The 21,673-nt window shown below is 38.4% G+C and overlaps 1 protein-coding gene across 2 annotated transcripts in view; it reads right to left on the minus strand.

The window, feature by feature from the left end:
* The window catches only part of kcnn1a (potassium intermediate/small conductance calcium-activated channel, subfamily N, member 1a), a 154,500-nt gene that overhangs the window by 66,824 nt on the left and 66,003 nt on the right, over positions 1-21,673 (minus strand). For both annotated transcript variants that reach the window (XM_028816585.2, XM_051935005.1), the window contains exons 2-4: positions 18,260-18,709; positions 9,503-9,598; positions 5,653-6,071 (exon numbers count right to left, since the gene is read on the minus strand). In XM_028816585.2, coding sequence (XP_028672418.1) covers positions 5,653-6,071; positions 9,503-9,598; positions 18,260-18,625 — 881 coding nt within the window. In that variant the 5' untranslated portion in view covers positions 18,626-18,709. The remainder of the gene's footprint in view (positions 1-5,652; positions 6,072-9,502; positions 9,599-18,259; positions 18,710-21,673) is intronic.

A 21,673-nucleotide genomic window follows, 5' to 3' on the forward strand; every position in this document is an offset into this window, starting at 1 on the left:
AAATCAGAGAAACCTGATGACCTGCCCTGTGAATTGCACATAATGCAATCTGGTGTTAAAAGCGGCTAATGGGCATTTACAGAACCCTAACAATGCCCATGGACAGTAGAATGATTATTGCTTTAAGCACCAATTATCTCTGAATAACAAAAGAACTAAGAGAAAACTTTTTCCAAGTCTGACTAAGGGTACAATTATACCACCAGTTTAATGGTTCTCCAGCTCCAGTTTTTGGAATATTCAATACAGATCAAATTTCTTGCTCTGTTCTGTTGCACAAAAGCTACAGTAAATAAATAAGGAAACTATGACACATATCATATTTTCGATTTGATTCCAATTTCTAGAAGGTGACCTCAGTGAGGACCGAGATCAGATGCAGAAAGTCCAAGCAACTGAATACTATCACTAAGCTTATTTTAAAGTGAATAGAATAAAGGATGAAGTCTTTTATATTATATTACTGGTGAGTGAAGCTAAAGGAGGTGCACCACTTCACTTTGAGGAGTACCTCCACGCAAGTGAAATTCATTTGGTTTTACAACAGTCAAAAAATATAGATAAAATTTGCAGTGTCTAAACGGATTGGCATTTCTAGCAAACCTGCTACATGCATTTACGGGACAATGTTAAATATCTTTACATTACTCCCATACCCTCCCATTTAATTTTGACTATTTTTTGACACGTGTTGAAAGACTGTTTACAGTGGTATAGGTATAAGGAATGACACCTGAAAAGAGCAATGTTTCATTGAACTTGTCCTGCTAACAGACTATAGCCATGTCAAATGTTATGTTTTAGCATATTGTTTTGAAACTACTGTAATTTTTCTTGATATTTATTTTTGTTGTTATAACAATCACATAATTATTCACCATTTTGAATGTCTTTTTTGCTTTGTGCCCTTCCTCACCATAAACCTATCGTCTACAGGGGAGGAGTGAAAGCTTTAGATTTGTCAAAAATTTAGATCTCCAGTTTTTGATGGATCTCGACGTTTTAGGGGCCCCTGATACCGAAAATATCGATATCTCGATGATGGCCGAGTGTGTGCCTTTGCGTCACAACTTCTTGAGGACGGTCTAGAGCTAAAATGACTGGATGGAAAAATACCAAACTTGAAACCTATGCCTGTTACGAGATGACCATGTGCTGATTAGTTTTTGAGCCAAATCGTTCAAGAGTTAGAGGCACTCCAGAGGAACCCTCAAATACCGCAAATCGGCAATTAATTATGAATTCTTCTCGCCAGCTGCTACCATAAAGACCTATTTTATGATCAAAAAGATCAGCATCAGAGCAGTAAATAAATACTGAAATGTTATAGAATAGTTTGGGTAACTTTGTTCCTACGGAGCAAAGCTTACTGACGGTCAAATCCAAATTGTTTTTTACAATTTGTGCCGTTACTTCATGATGCATCTTGATGGACACAGCCACATGTAGTACTAGTCCCTAGTGTTCCTACCACAAAACGGACATCAAGGAGATGCATAACAAAATTGTACATTGTCTTTTTAAACCTGCAGCACAGCTATTTGAGTATCTGAGCTTTTGGAGAATATAAACCGACTTTTCTGCATGTGCTCATGTTTATTTTTCAATTAGGGCTGTCATTATGACTAGTTTGGTTTTTGACTTCTGCGCAGTCCTTAAGGTTCTGAAATTGTTTAATAACTTCAGGTGCAGATTGCTGGTACTTTTTTAGTTATTTGGTAAATAAACCCCTACCAGAATTCGTGACAACTGATTAAGACTTCTTTCAAACATCATTTCTTTTCCTGATCCAGTACTTCTCTATTTTTATTTTAAGTTCAGGGTGCCAGTCAGTGTATCGATAACACCTATGCAAAAATTGCATGCGACTGTTGAGAACTTAAATACTCTTTTTGTAGGCTATAAATTCACATTTCTATTAAGTAAAATTAACATGTCAACATGATCTGGTTGAAGACGAGAGCACAGCTGGATTAGAATGAGTATTACTGTGCAAAACATGCCCACTGATGGCACGGATGAAGAAGGCATGCATATGTCTGCTCTTCCCAGATGCACCAGCAGCCAATACTTACAATCTGAAGCTGTTTTCCTTTTACTAAGTTAACAGGATGCGTGCCCTTTGCAATCATGTGATGATTATTGTGATGAGCGCTGTTGTTTTCTCTGCATGTCTATCGCCACAAAGAGTTTTGATGACAAAGCAAGATTTGATTGTTGATCTATGGAAGGAATAACAAGGGACTTCTGCTTGGTGCTTCACTTTTATATGATTATACACGGTTGTGCTCAGTTGACTAATGAAATGGCAGCTTTTCCCAGAAAAGCTTCTCTTGTACATCATTTTCATTTATAAGTTTGAAGAAGTTTAACAAAGAACTCTGATGACTGCAGCAGGCTTTCTCTTTTTCCTTAACAGGACCAGCTAGTCATAGCTACATGACTACAGATTAGAGAATGCATAGAGTTAATTTGGTTTTTTAAATATGGAAATTGAGCCTTAATAACTGTTAATGTTTAGAGTATTATGACAATTTAAATTACAAAAAAATGACTCATTTTCAGTGTCTAACAAGTAAGTTTCTGGAGATGTAATGCTTTATTTTGGTACTACATACCTAGACTGCAGTTGACTGTAAATGCCCATCATTTTAGAACACTTCCTGTGTAAATGAAAGGACGGAATACTAGCTACAGTATATGCAAATGCAAGTATAATGATGCTATTGAATCTGAAATTATGCTTTACTTCTGTAGTCCAAACATACAGTAGACTAAGACATATCACAATTAAAAATAACAAAAAAAATATATTAATAGTAAGCACTTAGATGCTCTTGGATAAAACTTAGGAGTACAGGAGTACTGGAATAATAAAGCAATAGAGCTGGGTTATTTACGGACTGTCTGGTGGTGGATTCCTAAACTGACTCACTATATATTCACAGTGTAAAAATTCTGATATGTTAATGATTAGCATAGAATACATATGACAACATATGACCAGTAAAAGCATCTTTCTGGGAAAAGATTACATCTTTAAAAATACAGTAATCCCTCCTCCATCACGGGGGTTGCGTTCCAGAGCCACCCGCGAAATAAGAAAATCCGCGAAGTAGAAACCATATGTTTATATGGTTATTTTTATATTGTCATGCTTGGGTCACAGATTTGCGCAGAAACACAGGAGGTTGTAGAGAGACAGGAATGTTATTCAAACACTGCAAACAAACATTTATCTCTTTTTCAAAAGTTTAAACTGTACTCCATGACAAGACAGAGATGACAGTTCCATCTCACAATTAAAAGAATGCAAACATATCTTCCTCTTCAAAGGAGTGCGTGTCAGGAGCACAGAATATCACATAGATAGAGAAAACAATCTCTAGCAAACAAATCAATAGGGCTGTTTGGCTTTTAAGTATGCGAAGCACCGCGGCACAAAGCTGTTGAAGGCGGCAGCTCACATCCCCTCCGTCAGGAGCAGGGAGAGAGAGAGAGAGAGAGAGAGAGAGAGAGAGAGAGAGAGAGAGAGAGAGAGAGAGAGAGAGAGAGAGACAGAGTTTGTTTTTCAGTCAAAAATCAATACGTGCCCTTCGAGCTTTTAAGTATGCGAAGCACCGTGCAGCATGTCGTTTCAGGAAGCAGCTGCACAAAAGATAGCAACGTGAAGATAATCTTTCAGCATTTTTAGACGAGCGACCGTATCGTCTAGTTGTGCGAACAGCCCCCCTGCTCAATCCCCCTACGTCAGGATCAGAGAAAGTCAGCACAAGAGAGACAGAGAAAAGTACGTTGGGTAGCTTCTCAGCCATCTGGCAATAGCGTCCCTTGTATGAAATCAACTGGGCAAACCAACTGAGGAAGCATGTACCAGAAATTAAAAGACCCATTGTCCGCAGAAATCCGCGAACCAGCAAAAAATCCGCGATATATATTTAAATATGCTTACATATAAAATCCGCGATGGAGTGAAACCGCGAAAGGCGAAGCGTGATATAGCGAGGGATCACTGTATTTTAGAACTGCCTGGGTGGCAGAGATCAGTAATACTAAATTCCCAACAAAAGAAGAATTTTTAAAATTCTTATAGAAGACAGAGCTCCCTTTAAAAAATATGGAGGCTACTGTGTTCCTGGGAACCTTTAATACTGCCGAAACTGTTTTGCAGCCTTCCCCAGATCTGTACCTTGAAGTAATCCTGTCTCCAAGTTCTGCAGGTGGATCCTTCATCCTCATGGCTTGGTTTTTGCTCTGATACACCTTGTCAACTCTGGGACCGTCTATAGACAGGTATGTGCCTTTCCTAATTTTGTGCAATCACTTGAATTGACAACAGGTGAACCCCAAACAAGGCACAGAAACATCTCAAAGATGATTACCGTAATAGAGTGAGATGCACAAGAGCTAGATTCAAAGTGTCACGGTAAAAGGACTGAATACTTGTGTCACTGTGATATTATTATTATTTCAGTTTTTAATTTTTAATAAATTTGCAAAAATGGCTAAAATCCCATTTTTCTTTGTTATTTAGAATAATGAGTGTTTTTTGATGTGGAAAAAAAGTCTTTTAAATGATTTTAGCACAAGGCTGCAACACAGAAAAATGTGTAAAAAGTGCGTAAGTCTGAATATTTTCTGAAGGCTTTGTATAAATATATATAAGTACCAAAAAGGAAAGACATGTTTCCCAACTAAAATGGAGGGCAATTTCTTGCCCAGATGGGATGGTATAATGGAAGGATAGCGAGAGTTGAGACACATCCCAGGATGCTCTGCAATCTTAGTTGGGAAAGAAGAATACTGGATCGTCTTGGCAAAGGTAGATGCCAGAAGCAGGTCAATCGCCCGCACTGCAAGTGACAGCATTTCTCTAGGCTGAATCCAGTTAAGACAGCCACAGGTTGGTATGGGAATTAAATTGTGGAAGTACAGCCCTGTTGTGGTCCTTGGGTTCCAACACAAGGTGATACTAAGGGAGAAATGTCCTGGTTTCCACACAACCTGGAAGCGCTCTGAACAACCTATACTGTGAGTAGTCCTGGGTCTGGTTTAAAAGAAGCCTGCCACCTTACCTTGGAGTGTCAGAGTCGGGAGGCAGCAGGCGAAACTCCCCAGGAGGGCAGAAGAATAAAAAGGATCATTTGATTTATAATTGTGTACATTTTTGGTTGTGTTAACTGCAGAAGTTGTAGGCAATAAATAAAAAGAAGTTGTTGACATTGTATCTGTGGTTTGCGTCTCTGTGGTGCCCCCTTGTGGTTACATGCATACACACACACCTTCACACATCTATACACATACACAGAATGTATGAAGAAAAAAATTGATTTGATTGATTTGAAGGGGAAACAGAGTAAATCTATGCAAAATATGAAGTCACTGTACATCCAAAAAAAAAAGCTTGGGATGAAAAGTTTTCAGTTTATAAGAAATAAAGTAAATAGTAATGGCAACTTTAAAAAATAAAATACTGTATTGGCACACAAAAACAGAAGTCATCTGGTCTTCAATATTTACAGGTATCAGTTTTTTTTCTTCACATTTGATGTTGATATATAAAAAAAAACACAATAAGCTTCACTCATAATCAAGAAAGACAGACTTTTTTTTATTTAAGAAGCCACTAAGTGATGCTCAGACAGATCTTACCTTTCACAGACGCGAACAGTCCATGCCGCAATTATCCAGGAGGAGATACTGAAGACAAGTAACACTGTTCCGGGACAGATGGTCATAAGTGTCTTCATGACAAACCTTGTGTTGAAGTTTATTTTGTTAAGTGCGCCAATGCTGCGCGAGGAAGCATCAGTGAAAAGCTTGCTATGAAGTAGCATAACACGGCCAATCAGGTAGAGACGCAAGAACATGGGAATGGAAAGAATAATGTCGACATCGGCATCTGCCACAGAAGGCGTGTAGGTGAAGGCCAGGCGTGCGGTCCATGTGAATACATACTGTCCTGGAATTGGGTGAATGGCGCACACCAGCAGTTCAAGCACAATAAAAAATATCCGTTCGTACGTCATGGCTATTCTCCAGTCATCTGCCCCGTTGTCCACCATGAAAAGCTGGAAAGACAAAAATACAGCAGTTAGTCTTTGTTATTACATTTGAACCTGATTTGTAAATAAAAAATTGAAGACAGTTCCTCTGTTACTTTATGAACAACTGACCACGCACATTTACAGCGAGAGAGAAAATTAACTTTACTGCAAAGTAATTTTTTTCACTATCAGGTGAGGGACTCCTTAATATACTAAGACCTACTTCTATTTAAAAATTCAAGTCCGTATGATCATCCAATACTATGCTAAAGCTAGAGGCTTAAACATGAAAAAACAAAATGCCTGTAAGTGTTATTCGTTCACCAGTGTTCCTCCCCTGGTTGGGGTTCAAAGTCTTGTTTATGAGTTTTTTGTTCTATTTTAAGCATCTTCAATGTGGGAAAGATGCACAGACCTTCATGTACTTACTTGCATTTTTGTGATAATAACTTTTTTTATTTTATAAAGATTCTACATGGCCCTTGTTGTATCTAGGCATGACTTTTGATGGGCTTTCCCCCTCTACTGGGTATTTTTGGAAGTGCTTTGGAACTGTCAGTCATAAAAGTAAGGGCAATAGTAAAAACTCTCTGAAACCTGAACATAAAGCCAAAAATTATGTTTTGGTCTTGTGATCACAGGTAACAATATTATTAAATAAATATTAGATAAATGTTATTAAAACTTTATAACAATGTCAATACAACATTCCAGTATTTTTTGCTGTAGTAATTCATCAATACACTGAGGAATAATATTTTTTAAATTTGTTTCATTATTTAAGGGTTTAATAATCTCTACCTTGGAATTTCTGCAATGCAACATCTGCTGAAATGTTGAGCCAATTAATTTTACTGGTTTTTGCACAACAGAAATACACAGTAGTGCACAAAGATGTCACACCCTGGTGATAGCAGCAGCAACTGTAATTAGGTGCACATTTAGCTGATTTTGGTCAGTTTTGTTATCGGTGTGGGAGCTGGTGAGAAGACATGCCATATTTTCTAGAACAAAGATTAAATGGGAAAATGCTATGCTCTCCCAGTTCACTAAGGAGGGTGCCCAATGTACCAAGTCCTACTCATCTTACTAAGGTGACTTTGGACAACCTCTCCCACGTTACAAGTGAATCCCAACCAATACATTTCAGAGGAATAAATCCAATGTATAAACACAAACTAATTTTCCATAAATATGAAAACTTTATGCTTGAAAACCAGTAATAAAAGCACAGAAACCAATAGCATGAACATGGAACTCAATACACAAACTTTACAAGCAACAGTGTTTGAATTTTGGGGTTTTTGACACTTTGTATTTATCACAGTATATATGTTCATTACTGAAATTTTAATTGTATAGTAAGTTATGTTGACTCTGAGTGAAAAACATTTCAATGGTCTGGTTTATACCTGCCCCGTGATGTAATGCACTATTAGGTAAAAAATTCTTTGTTAATTGTGGTGATTGTACTTTGGAGATACACGATACTGGTGCACCACAGGGATTTATTCTGGGTCTGCCGCTCTTTTCAATTTACATGCTTCCAATAGATCATCAGATTATTTCAAAGCACAAGGTGAGCTACCACAGCTATGCAGATGACACACAGCTATATTTACCTATTGCGCCTGATGACCCTGATGCTCTTGGCTCTCTGATCCAATGTCTTACCAGTATTTACAATTGAATGAGTAGTAACTTTCTCAAACTACATGTAAATAAGGAAAAAAACAGAAATCTTAGTAATTGGCAAACATGGATATAGGGTATTAGAAATAAACTTGATCCGTCAGTTTTGAAAATTAAGGTGGAGGTAAAGAATGGAGGGGTAATCATTGACTCTGACCTAAACTTTAAATGGTATATTTACCAGGTTATGAGGACTGCATTCTTTCACTTCAGAAATATAGCAAAAGTTAGACCGCTAATAAATTTAGAAGATGCTGAAAAATTCACGCTTTTGTTTTTAGTCAACTAGATTACTGTAATGCACTCCTAACAGGACTACCTAAGAAAGACATAAATTGTTTGCAATTAATGCAGAATGCAGCAGACAGAATCTTAACTGGAAGAAGAAAATCTGAACACATCACACGAGTTTTAGTATTGCTACATTGGTTACCCATGTCATTCACAATTGAATTTAAAATACTAGTAATGATTTATAAAGCCTTAGATAATCTTGCTCCGTCCTATATTTTGGAATGCCTGTCCCCCTACACTCCAAGTTGTAACTTTAAATCTTCAAATTGTAGTCTGCTTATAATTCCAAGAGCCAAGCTTAAAGAAGTGGTGAGGTGGCCTTTTGCTGTTATGCACCTAAAATCTGGAATATTTTATCTGCAGAAATTTACCAGTCTAATACTGTGAAACATTTTAAAAACCTGATAAAAACTCATTATTTTAATTTGGATTTTTCATAGCTTCTTTTCAATTGTATTCCTAATAGACTATATACTCAATGAATGATCATATTCTTCAAAGATCCGTAATATTTACCAAATACCACTATTTCCTGCTGTTTTTTCTGGTTCTTTTGTGGTGGTGATCTGAACCACCACCCCGTGATCAAAGCACCACGCAGTCCCCTGAGAGGATGGAATGAAGATGGAATGGTATCTCAGCTGTCCACAAGATCAACTTCATGAAATCCTGAGAAGCATGAAAACTAAGAGGGCTGATTGCAACCATTTATGTTAGGTAGAATGCCCAGTGGGGCAGGGTGGACTCTTGGCCTTGGAAACCCTGCAGATTTTTTTTTTCTCCAGCATAACTGGAGTTTATTTTGTTTTTTTCTGTCCTCCTGGTCATCTGACCTTACCTTGTTTTGCCATTACTTATTCTTGAATATTATTGCCTAATCTTAATTGTTTTTCTCTTCTTGTAACCTTTTCTTTGTTGTCTTGTAAAGCTCTTTGAGCTACACTGTTGTATGAAAATGTGCTACATCAATAAATGTTGTTGTTGTTGCTATTCACATCTTGGCAATAATGATCAGCAAGGGTACAGCCGGCTCTTAAAAAAATCTTACAGTATATGATGTTAATGTTAACAACACTTGCCATGACAGATGGAATTCTGCCACAGTGTGAAACCTGTACATTTTTACCTGTACACAAATTAACCCAAACTCTAGAATAAAAGATTTAAGGTAGGATTTCCCATCTATATGTGTGTATATATCCTCGTCTCCACTGTGATTCCACTGATATACTTGTGATCTTATTAAATTAACATGACCTCTAAAGGCAATCATTAAAAAATATTTTGGGTGTCTTTTCTTTAAAGCATGCATTTATTTTTTTTTTATTTTTTCCCTTTAACTTTTATTGAATTTATTTAAAGCATGTAACATTCCATACAATCAAGTCAAACTTAAAACTAAATTCAATTTAACCTCCACTAAAGCATGCATTTTTTCTGAGCTCTGAAAGTGCAAGGTAATCACTCACCTGAATCTCACGGGCATGGTACATTATAATGAGTCCCAGTAAAATAACAGTGGAGAGGCTGATAAGGCATTTCAGTGCAAATGAATGAGAAGATTCCTAAAAAAACAAACAAAAGCAATTGTCAGGGTAATTGTTATAGCACAGAAAGGAGCAGAGAAACAAAGACTAAGCATCATCATCTAAACTTCATTATGGACTTATACGAGGTTAAGTCAATGAGTTATGCGACTAAAGTCAATGACAGCAGGAATGTGGAATAATCACTGTTATACTTCAGCCGTCAAATCAGAAAAAAATTAAGATTTGAATGCTTATATTAAAATGTGTCCTGTAATGAACATGATGACACCTTTTATTGGCTAACTAAAAAGATTACAATATTGCAATCTACATTCATAATGGCTAACACGGTACAACACCCTAGTACTGTAATGAACATAAAAGAAAAACCCAGAAAAAAAGTTGATGATGATTGTGCAAATCAGTGTAACATTATGTGATTTTAAGTTGGACACAGCATGCCACAATTAATGAGTGCTTGAATCAGAGTACAGGACTAGGAAATGCAAGGGGTGATGGATAACAATTGCACACAACATCTCAGAACAGTTTCAAGCTACTTTAATGTATCAAAATCTGACTGCACTCTGACAGTCATTTAACATGCTGCATGATAGCACTGGTGGTTTTATGAATGGATTTAAGATATGATGCCCATGGGTTCCCTTTTTTCATTTTGTCATGAAACAGCAAATATGAGACATTGAACAGTCAAATATTGTGATATTCATAACCGAGAAACACAAAAACAAAACAGACATTCAAAAAGGTCAGACCAACCGTAATTCGGGTCTGAGCCCTAAGCACAGGCCTTACCCCAGGCAGCCTAACCCTAAAACTCAATATGCAGGCCACTAGCCCAAAAATGAGGGTTAGGCTTTTAAAGTTCAAAAACATTTACAAAATGGGAAAGAGGGAACAAACTGTAAACACTCAAACTTACAAACAAAGCTGTCTTTAAATATTAAAACATTTATTAAGAACATTCCAAAGTATAGTTATACATAAGACACTACTAATATACAGAACAAAAATAGGTTTAAAAGCAAAGCAAAAACTAAGCAAATCCAATAAATACCAACCAGAAACAGTACCTTATAGAGAAAATAGGGATCAAAACCAGAGAATCCAATTGAATAAAAACAAATTAAATCAAAAACAATAACCACTACTACTATGCCTGAGCTATAAAACAAACTAATGTTTCAGCTTAAGAACTGCTGGGGACAGTACTCTTCTGCATGATTAGGTGGCCCACATCCTTAGGTTCCACATACAGTGAGGAGGGCAGAACACAAAGGATCCTACATAGAAGTAAAAAAAACCAAACACTCATACAAAATGCCATAGTACTAAGACAAAACAAAAGCCAAAAGCAAACTGAATAATATAAGATAGAAATTAATTTAAATTATATCACAAAAACTAAATGAACATGAAATAAACCTGAGCCAGGGCAGCTACCCTGACTGTATCAGAACAAGAAGTCATTCTTCTTTCCAGAATAACCAATTTTCTTCTTTCTTTTCATCTGCATTGAGGGCATTGTGCTTTTGGCTGAGTGATCATTGGTTGTGAATTTTTCAACAAATAGCAGTCCATCTTTGCAACTTAAGGCAAAATCAAACTTTGATACAGAATGTCTTTTTGTTTTAGGCATTGTGTGTCAAGTCAGCAGCTACCTAAAACTGGGGTGATGTACACTATAATATTCATTTTATTTGTGTCATGACACTGTGAGTTTGGATGTCCTCTCACACTTAACACTAGAATCACTGAAGCCTACGAAAAAACTTGTAATCCTGGGCCACCTTAAATTCTTTCACACCTCTCCATTAGCGTCTTTTGTTTTGCAAATGTGTCAATCAGCACAAGCAGCAAGCAGTCTGCTATCCCATCTCCCCCAATCCCATCCAAACCCCGACCAAGAACCCCCCAGCACAACTCGGAGAAAAAATTCTCCCTGCTCAAGTCTCTTTATCTGTGTGCGAGTTGCCTGGAGTTGTATAGGGTAAATAATATACCATTATTTGGAACACATGCATTTCATGTGTGTTCTGGGGGAACAACGATTTCTGTAAGTGTAGGTTGAAAGGAAATGCGAAGCAACAAATGCTGAACACATACCTAAAGCAGAAACTTTTTCAATGTTATAATAATAATGATGTGAAGTGTATAATGTGTGAAGACTTTACTCCAAATATCACATATCACATATGCGCGCTTTTATTCAAGAAGATAACCAAAGTAAAAAAAAAAGTAATTCAATTTACATATTGCTGTCAATGAGTTAAAAACCCAAACTCAAATACCATATCATAAAATTTTTATTTGTTAAGCGCTTAAAAACACAGCATTACAACTGACCGAAGCGCTGTACAGTTAAAACAAGCAAGACTAAAAGCAAAATATTAAAAACAAACATTAAGAGAGAATTAAAACAGAGACACTAAAAACAGGTCAGGGGACCCAATAAAACAGAGAAATAGCAAAAAGCAAATGGAAATAAGACAGGTTAAGAATTAAAAGCCAATGTGAAGAAGTGCGTTTTTAGGCGTGATTTGAATGTGGCGACTGAAGCGGCTTGCCTAACCACTAAAGGTAAGGAGTTCCAGAGCCTGGGTGCACAGACGGAAAAAGCCCTTTCACCACGAACTTTAAAATGTGCCTTGGGAACGGTTAGGAGCAGCTGATCTGCGGATCTAAGAACACGAGGGGGATTGTGACGATGGAGCAAGACACTCAAGTAGGCAGGGGCTAGACCATTTAGTGCCTTATAGGTTAAGAGGAGTATCTTAAAATCAATTCTGAAGCTAACCGGCAGCCAGTGTAGGGTTTTTAAAATCGGTGTCATGTGTTGGCTTCTGCTGCTTCCAGTTAAAAGCCTTGCAGCTGCATTTTGAACCAATTGGAGTCTAGAAAGAGTGGCTTTACTAATACCATATAGGCAGGAATTAGAATAGTCGAGCCGGGACGTAATGAATGCATGGATTACTGATTCCAGGAGGTGGTAAGGCAGAATTGGTTTGAGTTTGTCAATCGACAGAAAGTTGATAGGGTGAAGAGGTAAGAACTGCTGTCTTATAACCTAAAGGTTCTGGGTTCGAGTCCAGGCACTCTGTATTTTGAGTGGTGAGCTGCTATTATTATTACTGTAATATAATAAAAACACGTTTGATTTGAGTCTATAACACCAGGTATAAATTTTGGTTACTTGTAAAACTGAGGGTTTTTTTTTTTATTATTCAGTTTTACTCTGTCAGTGACGTTCACGTGGTATAATGAACTTGCCTCTCCCTCTCTGAGTTGATGGCATTTATCTCCATTCTTTTCACAAGAGCAGCGATGACCACAGTTGGTGCTGTGGTTGATACCTGCTCAGAAGTATTTGTTGTACCAGCAATCAAAGATACGATGTCCTGTGACCGCTATCAGAAGAACCTTTTTGCAAGTCATTCTTCTGCTAAAATACACTGGTCTTGGTGCATGGTTTTGGGGAATCCCAAAAATACTGGTATGAATTAGCTTACAGATTTTATGTGTGAGAGTGACAGTTACCTTCTACCAATTGCAAATAGAGGGAGAGAGACTCTAAATCAATGGTCACAAAACAACAGGCCAAGGTTGGGTTTAATGGCTGTATAACCAATGTTCCTTTTAAAGGCCATTGTCTAAATGGTTGTCCATTCTTTCGTGCTACCCTCCCCCAAGATATTACACTGGTGTCAGAAGTCCAATTAATAACCTGAGATGGAGGACTTGCTCCACGCTAATATTAGAGGTTACTGAAAGGAGCTGTATGCCTTAAATATCTTATAAGAGCTCATTTAAGTCTGGGTCAGCTACAGACAAACATTGGGAAATATCAGCTGCACATGCCCAAAACTGTTCTCCTCAAAAGGCCTGGTTGAAAGACTATGTGGTATCCTCTTAAGATGGGAGACTACTGAGGTGAACAGTATAACATCTATGCACTGAACCTGAGAGAGAGAGATATGCACAGCTAACATGGTCATGGATTGTGGAAAAAGGGTGCAGCCATGTGCAGAAGTTGGCTATAAAACAAGTGTGGAAATGAAGAGGGCAGAAAGATGTTACTTACTTGTCAGGACACATGCATTAAAGAAGTTCTCCAATCCTAAAATCCACTTTGTCATAAGGTTTCTAGGGAGTCTGAATCCTGGCATACATCACCTTGAATTGGTAGGGAGTGAGAGGGAATGATTACCTCAGACACCAAAGGGGCAGAGAGTGGAAAGATTGGATTGGTACAGACAATGGACAAAGGAAGAGACAAGCAATGCTGGATTTCTGGCTTTCACTTGATGCTGCCAGGAAAGGTCCAAGCCACTCTCAACTTAAAATTAGATTAAACAGATCAGAGAATATTACGCTATGTAATATAACATCAAAGGAGTTAAGGGTTAAGGAACTGGGAAGCACATTGGAGGATAATGAAGCTGAGAACGTTGTCATTCTAAAACCATCTGCTGTTACAAAGTTAGTTAGATTTAATCAGATCAAAGTGCCAACTATCAAGGGGAACTACAGCTGAAACATTTTAAGAAAGGATGCCCTTTGTGAATTTCCCATTGGGATTAATAAAGTATCTATCTATCTATCTATCTATCTATCTATCTATCTATCTATCTATCTATCTATCTATCTATCTATCTATCTATCTATCTATCTATCTATCTATCTTTTCTGAGACCAACCTGCTTTAGTCGCTCTTTATGGCACACAAGAAGCATGGTGACCTTATTCTAACCCCATTTTACAGTGGGGTGAGAGGTGCATTAAGTTTGAGGTGGAGAGGAGAAGGACAAGAGGAAAGCCAAAGATGATTCAGTGATGATGGAAGATATGAAAAACATGTGTCTCACCCTAAATGGCTGATAAATAAGTTATGATGATGAAAGTGTCAACCAGTTCTTCTAAAGATTTAACTGGGATATGCCAAAAACAAAGAAGAAATAAAATTGTGTTAATGAAAGTCTTACTAAAATCAAAGAGAGCTGAACATGTTTTTTTTTTTATTAATGAACATTTTAAAGTGCTTTTTAAATGTAGGTCATTTGTTCGACCCTTTTGATTTAATCTTTTAATGAGAAAATGTGAAATAGATCAGTTTTTCACACCCTAGCCTACTCAAGACCACAGGACTCTTCTGAGTATCTGTCCTGGAACACGAGCCAGCAGGGAAATGGCAGCACAACCTGTCCCTTGTGCGGCCTAGAAAACACACACTATTAATGCCTTAAAGACCCACATTTATCTTCTGAATGCTCTCTCCCCTGGGACCTGTTTCGGCTCTCATTTACATTACAAGGAACCTACTGTTCGTCAGCGTGATAAATTGGCCAAGTGCTAGTGCCGAAGTTCAGACCTGGCCCATGTATCATTTAAACTTTTCAAATCTGTAGCTCTGACAGTAATGGAGAGCACATGATATGCAGGGCAGGCTGGTCTTCCAAAAGGTTTTCAGATGAACTGCCTAAGTAGGAATCCAAAAACTGGCTTTCACAGATTTTTTTACACTGGAAATGACAACTGCAGTCATTCAGAAATATCAGTAGTCTTCTCCTTTCCAGTGTTGTAACATTTTCAGAAAATAATGACATTTCTTTTAAAAAAAATGTGTATACAGAGTGATTAAAAAAAAAACTGAACCCTTTCAAAAATGTATCACTCAATAACTAATTATCATGTGAACATGTAGTCTGAACTAGCGTATAAAAGAATTATGGCAGTTTTTTCTTAATCTTACCATTTCTCAATATGCACCCCTCATTTCATAAAGCGCGCGTCAACTCTGTCATCGAAATCATCTCAGGCCCCTTCTAGTATATCACTATGGGCACTGCAATGCTTACAACCTTGAAATGCCAAAAAATTAATGGTAATTCTATAGTTTGGTGCTTACTACATGTCCATATCATACTTAGTTACTGAATAATAAAATTTTTAAAAGAGTTAATTTCTTTTTTTTTTTAAATCACCCTGTGTGTGTGTGTGTGTGCGCGCATGTATTTATATATACTGGAAATATACAGTATACACAAACATACACACTATAAAGTTAGTTGTAATCAATTAACAATTTATACTAAATCGGATGGCATCCTGAATACAAGACCAATATTAATTTGTCCTGTCGGGGAAAACACGTTAACAGAAAGACAATAGGAGAAGCATGACAAGATAATTTCCATCCCCCAAACCAAAAGCAGAAGGTGACAGGATACAGCTGCCCATCTTCTTCATGCTCCTGTAGCATTGCTTAGCCTTTCTATGATGAATGTGCTTGCCGAGATGCCTGGGGAGCTTGGGTTGCAGCATCCCTATAGTTTTTACATAGCCAAGATCTGTTTCCAAGTGAACATCCCACGTTAACCTACAAGTATTTATAGGCTGGGCAGTGAAATAACACCTTTGTTTTGCCAGTCAGTTTATCCAAGATAATCAGCTGGACTGCAGCATGGACAATGGTTTTTAGTCTGCTTTTTTTAGTAACATCAGCCCCTCATGAATTGCCTACTGGCAACAGGGAATGTTGCAATCCAGTAGGTTGAAGTGGCTACACCAGGTGATGCATGTTTGTCCAAGGAATACCATGAGAATAGAACAAAACAAACTACCAAAAAATACAGTAACAAAAAGCCAAAACATAAAATCAACAACAAAGACAAAAGGTGGACCATTCGACTCAATAATCAAAAGTCTTGCTGGCCATTAAAACCATTAAGAATCGAAAGGGGAATTGGTATTTGAACTGACTCAGAATGAGATCCTAAGAATTTTCATTACAGAGGATCAGGAGATTTCAAAATCAAAATTCTAACTGATCTGTCACCACAAGTTTAAACACTAACCAAAAATCAAAAATCTAAACGCAATAAGCAATTTCATTAACCAGGAAAAGTTTTTTTCTCAAAAATCACAGATTTTTATCCAATCTTGAGTGTATGGTGCTGACCTTACAGATTTTTGAATTTCTACTTTGGCAGTTTATCTGGGTTATAAAGTATAGCAGCAGTGACATGACGCATTGTGCCAACATTGACCCTGGCAACAGTGTACCATTCCTTGACAGACAACATCCTGCAACAAACTTGAAAAATAACAATGATAAAATTCTATTCAGTCGTGGTTAAATTATTAACTGAACAAACCATGTAGTAATATACCATGATGTATACAGCCTCTAACAGACCACAACACAGATATAAGATATTCTAAATAGTCAAATCATAACACTCTTTGCCACAGGCTCTCACTACCTAATCTGTATCAAATTTGCTTTCCAAATAAAGTCATAAAATGTGATGTAATGTCTATCACCATGAAATACTGTAAGTGCACATGCACAGTACAAGTTGGGCAGGGGACACAGATCAGGTAGTGATATACAGTAAGCCAAGACAGCTTGAAGTTGACTGTGGACTAGAGGTAAAGGTATGCATGACAGGGAGGAAGATAGGCTAATGTGGTTTGAAAGGACTCTAATCAAGCAGGAGGCTAATGCCATATTTATGCTTAAGTTGTATTTATTGTGGTTAAGTCGAATAGCCACTGCATGAGGATTAAATACCTTTATTTGTGTTAGGTAGGCTCAGAAAGGCACACGTTATCTTCATTTTTATTGTTTGCACTGGCTCCTTCTTTATTACTTATACCTTTGTCTATTTATTTGTTAATAAATCAGCCTTTTTTCTGTTACCCAGGGCTGAGTAATTGACAGTAGCACATTATTATGTACTCCTTCTCTTTACTGCAAATAGTCTGCTCCTTCAAAAAGTCAATCATGTGGGTGCAGCTCAGTATATAAAGCCTGCAGACATTGTTCATTCTACGGGCCTGCACAGGCCACAGAACTCAGCCTGGTTGATCATTCTTGGTATGAGATGGAGTGGGTGGTTCAATTCTTGCTTAACCATGATAATAGTTAAGCCTTCTGGTTTTTGACAGCAATCCATAGTCAATTTAGATAACTGTTATAATTTCTGTTTCAAAAACCACACATATATCCTTGTCTTTTGCTAATAACATCTACCATTCACTCAATTGTCAGCAGGTCATTTGAAGACTGTCACTGGAAATTAAAAAGCAAGTAGTCAGCGTCCGTGCCGTGGTCCAGCTGACCTGCTATGAATACTTGTGTCTGGCAGTTTGTGTTGTATCAGCCTTTGGATTACTGAACGTGCCTTTTAGTCAGTGGAGCTTGTTACTGTGGATGAGAAGGGTGTTCTGTACCTAAGCTTGCAATAAACTTGTCAGCCTGAGGTCTAAAATTGAGAGGAGCAGAGCCCTGAGTAATATCTTGCTGATGTCAATTTTCGGGGCTCAACAAGGATTACTCAGGCGATAGCGAAAGAAGGAGCCTGCTGAGTAATATGACACCCTTACACTTAAAGCTAGAATTCAGAAATTCACTTACTCAGTTGAGCAAGAGGAATTCCCTTTAGCTCAACTGGGTAAACCAGTGCTTTCTGACTCTAAGACCCCAAGTTTGTGTCCATCTTGTCTGTGTGGGCAGTTTCTTCTGGTGAGACCACCATTATAGTCCTACAGAATAAAACAAACTCATTCTTACGAAGGAACATTTCAAGCATCCCTGGGAGATTTAAAGCATGACTGTAATTCAACTGCTAGAGTTTTCTACACTTGTTAAAATAAAAAAACATTTTTTTTTACCTTGGAATACACGCCCCAAGAAAGTTCTGTCTCCGTTACCATGACCACAATCCCAAACATTCCAAAGATCAAGGCGTAGTCACTGAGCCGCTTACGCTTCTCAAACAGCGCTCTTCGATGGCCCAATTTGTAGCCAATATCCTTGTTCTTCTTGTGGGACGTGCCACCTCCATCTCTTCCCAGGCTGTCTCTGGATACTTTGCCGGTATCTTCACTGTTGCCTTTGGAGACCACTACCTCCAAGCCAGAACTGTGAAGTGTCTGCAGGGGCTGTGTCTCCGAGTCCAGCTCGGCGAGATTTCGACGTGATGAGCCCAGGCTGCCAAGTGGCCTCACAACTCCTCCATTGTACTTGCAACTGTTCATGGCTATCTTGGAAAATGGGTAACTTCTCTTGCAGATGGAGGGCTTGGATCCAGCATGGCTTAGCTTCTTGGACTTAACATTTACCTACAAAATGGAAAACAAAAAATAAATTTGTGAATTTCTGTTGATTTCTGATCAGTTTATGCAGGTTTCCAAACAGTGTACTTTGAAGCCTTTGCTACACATGTATATTGGCAACCTAGTGGACATCAGAGGGTAGTACATTCAAGAAGTAGAGAAGGAACCCATCCATCCATCCATCCATTGTCCAACCCGCTGAATCCGAACACAGGGTCACGGGGGTCCGCTGGAGCCAATCCCAGCCAACACAGGACACAAGGCAGGGAACCAATCCTGGGCAGGGTGCCAACCCACCGCAGGACACACACACACCCCACACCAAGCACACACTAGGGCCAATTTTAGAATCACCAGTCCACCTAACCTGCATGTCTGTGGACTGTGGGAGGAAACCGGAGCGCCCGGAGGAAACCCACGCAGACACGGGGAGAACATGCAAACTCCACGCAGGGAGGACCCAGGAAGCGAACCCAGGTCCCCAGATCTTCCAACTGCGAGGCAGTAGCGCTACGAGAAGGAACCTCAACTTCAAAGTACTGTGGAAAATGGATAGAACAACTAAGTCATGTAATTGATACTAGATAGCTTGCAGTAATTGGCACATTGACACTTACACACTATCCAAACAGGTTTGATGAAATGTATGGACATCCCTCAAGTTTTTTATTTACCTAACAAGTCTTACAAGGATAAATAGTTTGACTACAGTACATGAAAGTAAGGATTCTGGCTGTTTTTACTTTTTAATATGCACATAGAAGACAAACAGATCACTCAATGGATCAATGCTTATTTTGTAAGCTCCATTCTTCAACTATTGTCTCAAGTTGCTTTGCCTAGGAAGGGCATGTGGTGCTGCTTCACAGCCGTTTGTTCCAAGTTAATCCAGCATTAAAAGCTAAGGGCTAATTTTAATTATTCTTTAATGTTTAAATGATTTCCCTCAGCTATCCATTTTGTGATGTGCTTGGGTGTTTTTGGGCTAGCATTTGACTTAAGATAAAAGAACCTAGTTTTCAGGAAAACATGTGCACCCTGCCAGATATGACTGTATACCCTTTTTATGTTATCTAAACAATAACTATCAGCATACTCTTCCGTTCCAACATGGGTGTTGGATGCTCTTTTGCTACTCAGCTTCCTGTCATTCATATACTTAAATTGGCTTTTGTGAATTGCACCCGTTCTGGAAGTTGGAAACATCTTGCTGGATGGTGATAAAGGGTGTGCAGTGATCCACTGTTTAAATTCCTGCATCATGAGTTTTAGCAGTTCTTCAAACTCCTGCACATTTGCTGCAAAATGAACTTGGCTGGCTTGCCCGCAGCGGTTTTAGCAGGATTCCCTGGGGGCTCCCCAATGGGTTTCATATTGTTAGTTATTCTGACAATTGGTAAACGAAGCTTCCCTACAACCTCCTGTTTGCCAAAAACTTGTCATACTTCATTTGTCTGACAACCTCGCCTATTAGTTTGATTTTCAAGTCCCTGGGGAAGAAGCAGTAAATAAAAGCCGTTGCAGTTGGTTTCCTCAGGGGCACAGTGTCAGTGTCTTAAAATACCGTTGTGCCATCAGGGCATTCTATCCACACCCCACTCCCAAGGTGCTCTCTAGTGTCATTGCAGTGCAGTGTTTGACATGACAAAGAATAGAAGCCACAGTCTGCATTTTTAAGCTGAAATCTGTCACACCTTCTGCAAAATATGGTTGATCTTGTTTTCCAGAAATAGTCTGAGTAAATGGACAAGGTAAGAAGTAGACATTTTGAGGTAATACAGATTGCTATCCAAAGAATTTAATGTTTTAAATAATGTCTTTTTCTGTCTTTTCATGCACATACACTATGGAGCATGATGCTATCATATCCAAAGATTTCAACAGTGCCAAACAAGTAATAAAGGAGAGTTTAAGAAACCTCACAGGAGCTCGAAGACAAATCATAGAAAATGAGCCACACATTCCAAACAAACTAAATAAATACTTCAGTTAAATTTTATTTAAAGAAGAAATAAACAGAATGCGTTTGATAGTACAGTAATCCCTCGCTATATCGCGCTTCACCTTTCGCGGCTTCACTCTATCGCGGATTTTATATGTAAGCATATTTAAATATATATCGCAGATTTTTTGCTGGTTCGTGGATTTCTGCGGACAATGGGTCTTTTAATTTCTGGTACATGCTTTCTCAGTTGGTTTGCCCAGTTGATTTCATACAAGGGACGCTATTGGCAGATTGCTGAGAAGCTACCCAACTTACTTTTCTCTCTCTCTCTTGTGCTGACTTTCTCTGATCCTGATGTAGGGGGATTGAGCAGGGGGGCTGTTCGCACACCTAGACGATAGGGACACTAGTCTAAAAATGCTAAAAGATTATCTTCACGTTGCTACCTTCTGTGCAGCTGCTTCCTGAAGCGACATGCTGCACGGTGCTTCGCATACTTAAAAGCTCGAAGGGCACATATTGATTTTTGATGTTTGTTTTTCTCTGTCTCTCTCTCTCTCTCTCTCTCTTTGTCTGCTCCTGACGGAGGGGGTGTGAGCTTTGTGCCGCGGGTGCTTCGCATACTTAAAAGCCAAACAGCCCTATTGATTTGTTTGCTTTCCTCTCTATCTTTCTGACAGTCTCTGCTCCTGACGTGCACTCCTTTGAAGAGGAAGATATGTTTGCATTCTTTTAATTGTGAGATGGAACTGTCATCTCTGTCTTGTCATGGAGCACAGTTTAAACTTTTGAAAAAAAGACAAATGTTTGTTTGCAGTGTTTGAATAACGTTCCTGTCTCTCTACAACCTCCTGTGTTTCTGCGCAAATCTGTGACCCAAGCATGACAATATAAAAATAACCATATAAACATATGGTTTCTACTTCGCGGATTTTCTTATTTCGCGGGTGGCTCTGGAACGCAACCCCCGCGATGGAGGAGGGATTACTGTACTGTAAAAACAAGCTCAGGGTTTACAGATTTTC

Source organism: Erpetoichthys calabaricus, chromosome 12, assembly GCF_900747795.2.
Source record: "Erpetoichthys calabaricus chromosome 12, fErpCal1.3, whole genome shotgun sequence".
Taxonomy (NCBI): domain Eukaryota; kingdom Metazoa; phylum Chordata; class Cladistia; order Polypteriformes; family Polypteridae; genus Erpetoichthys; species Erpetoichthys calabaricus.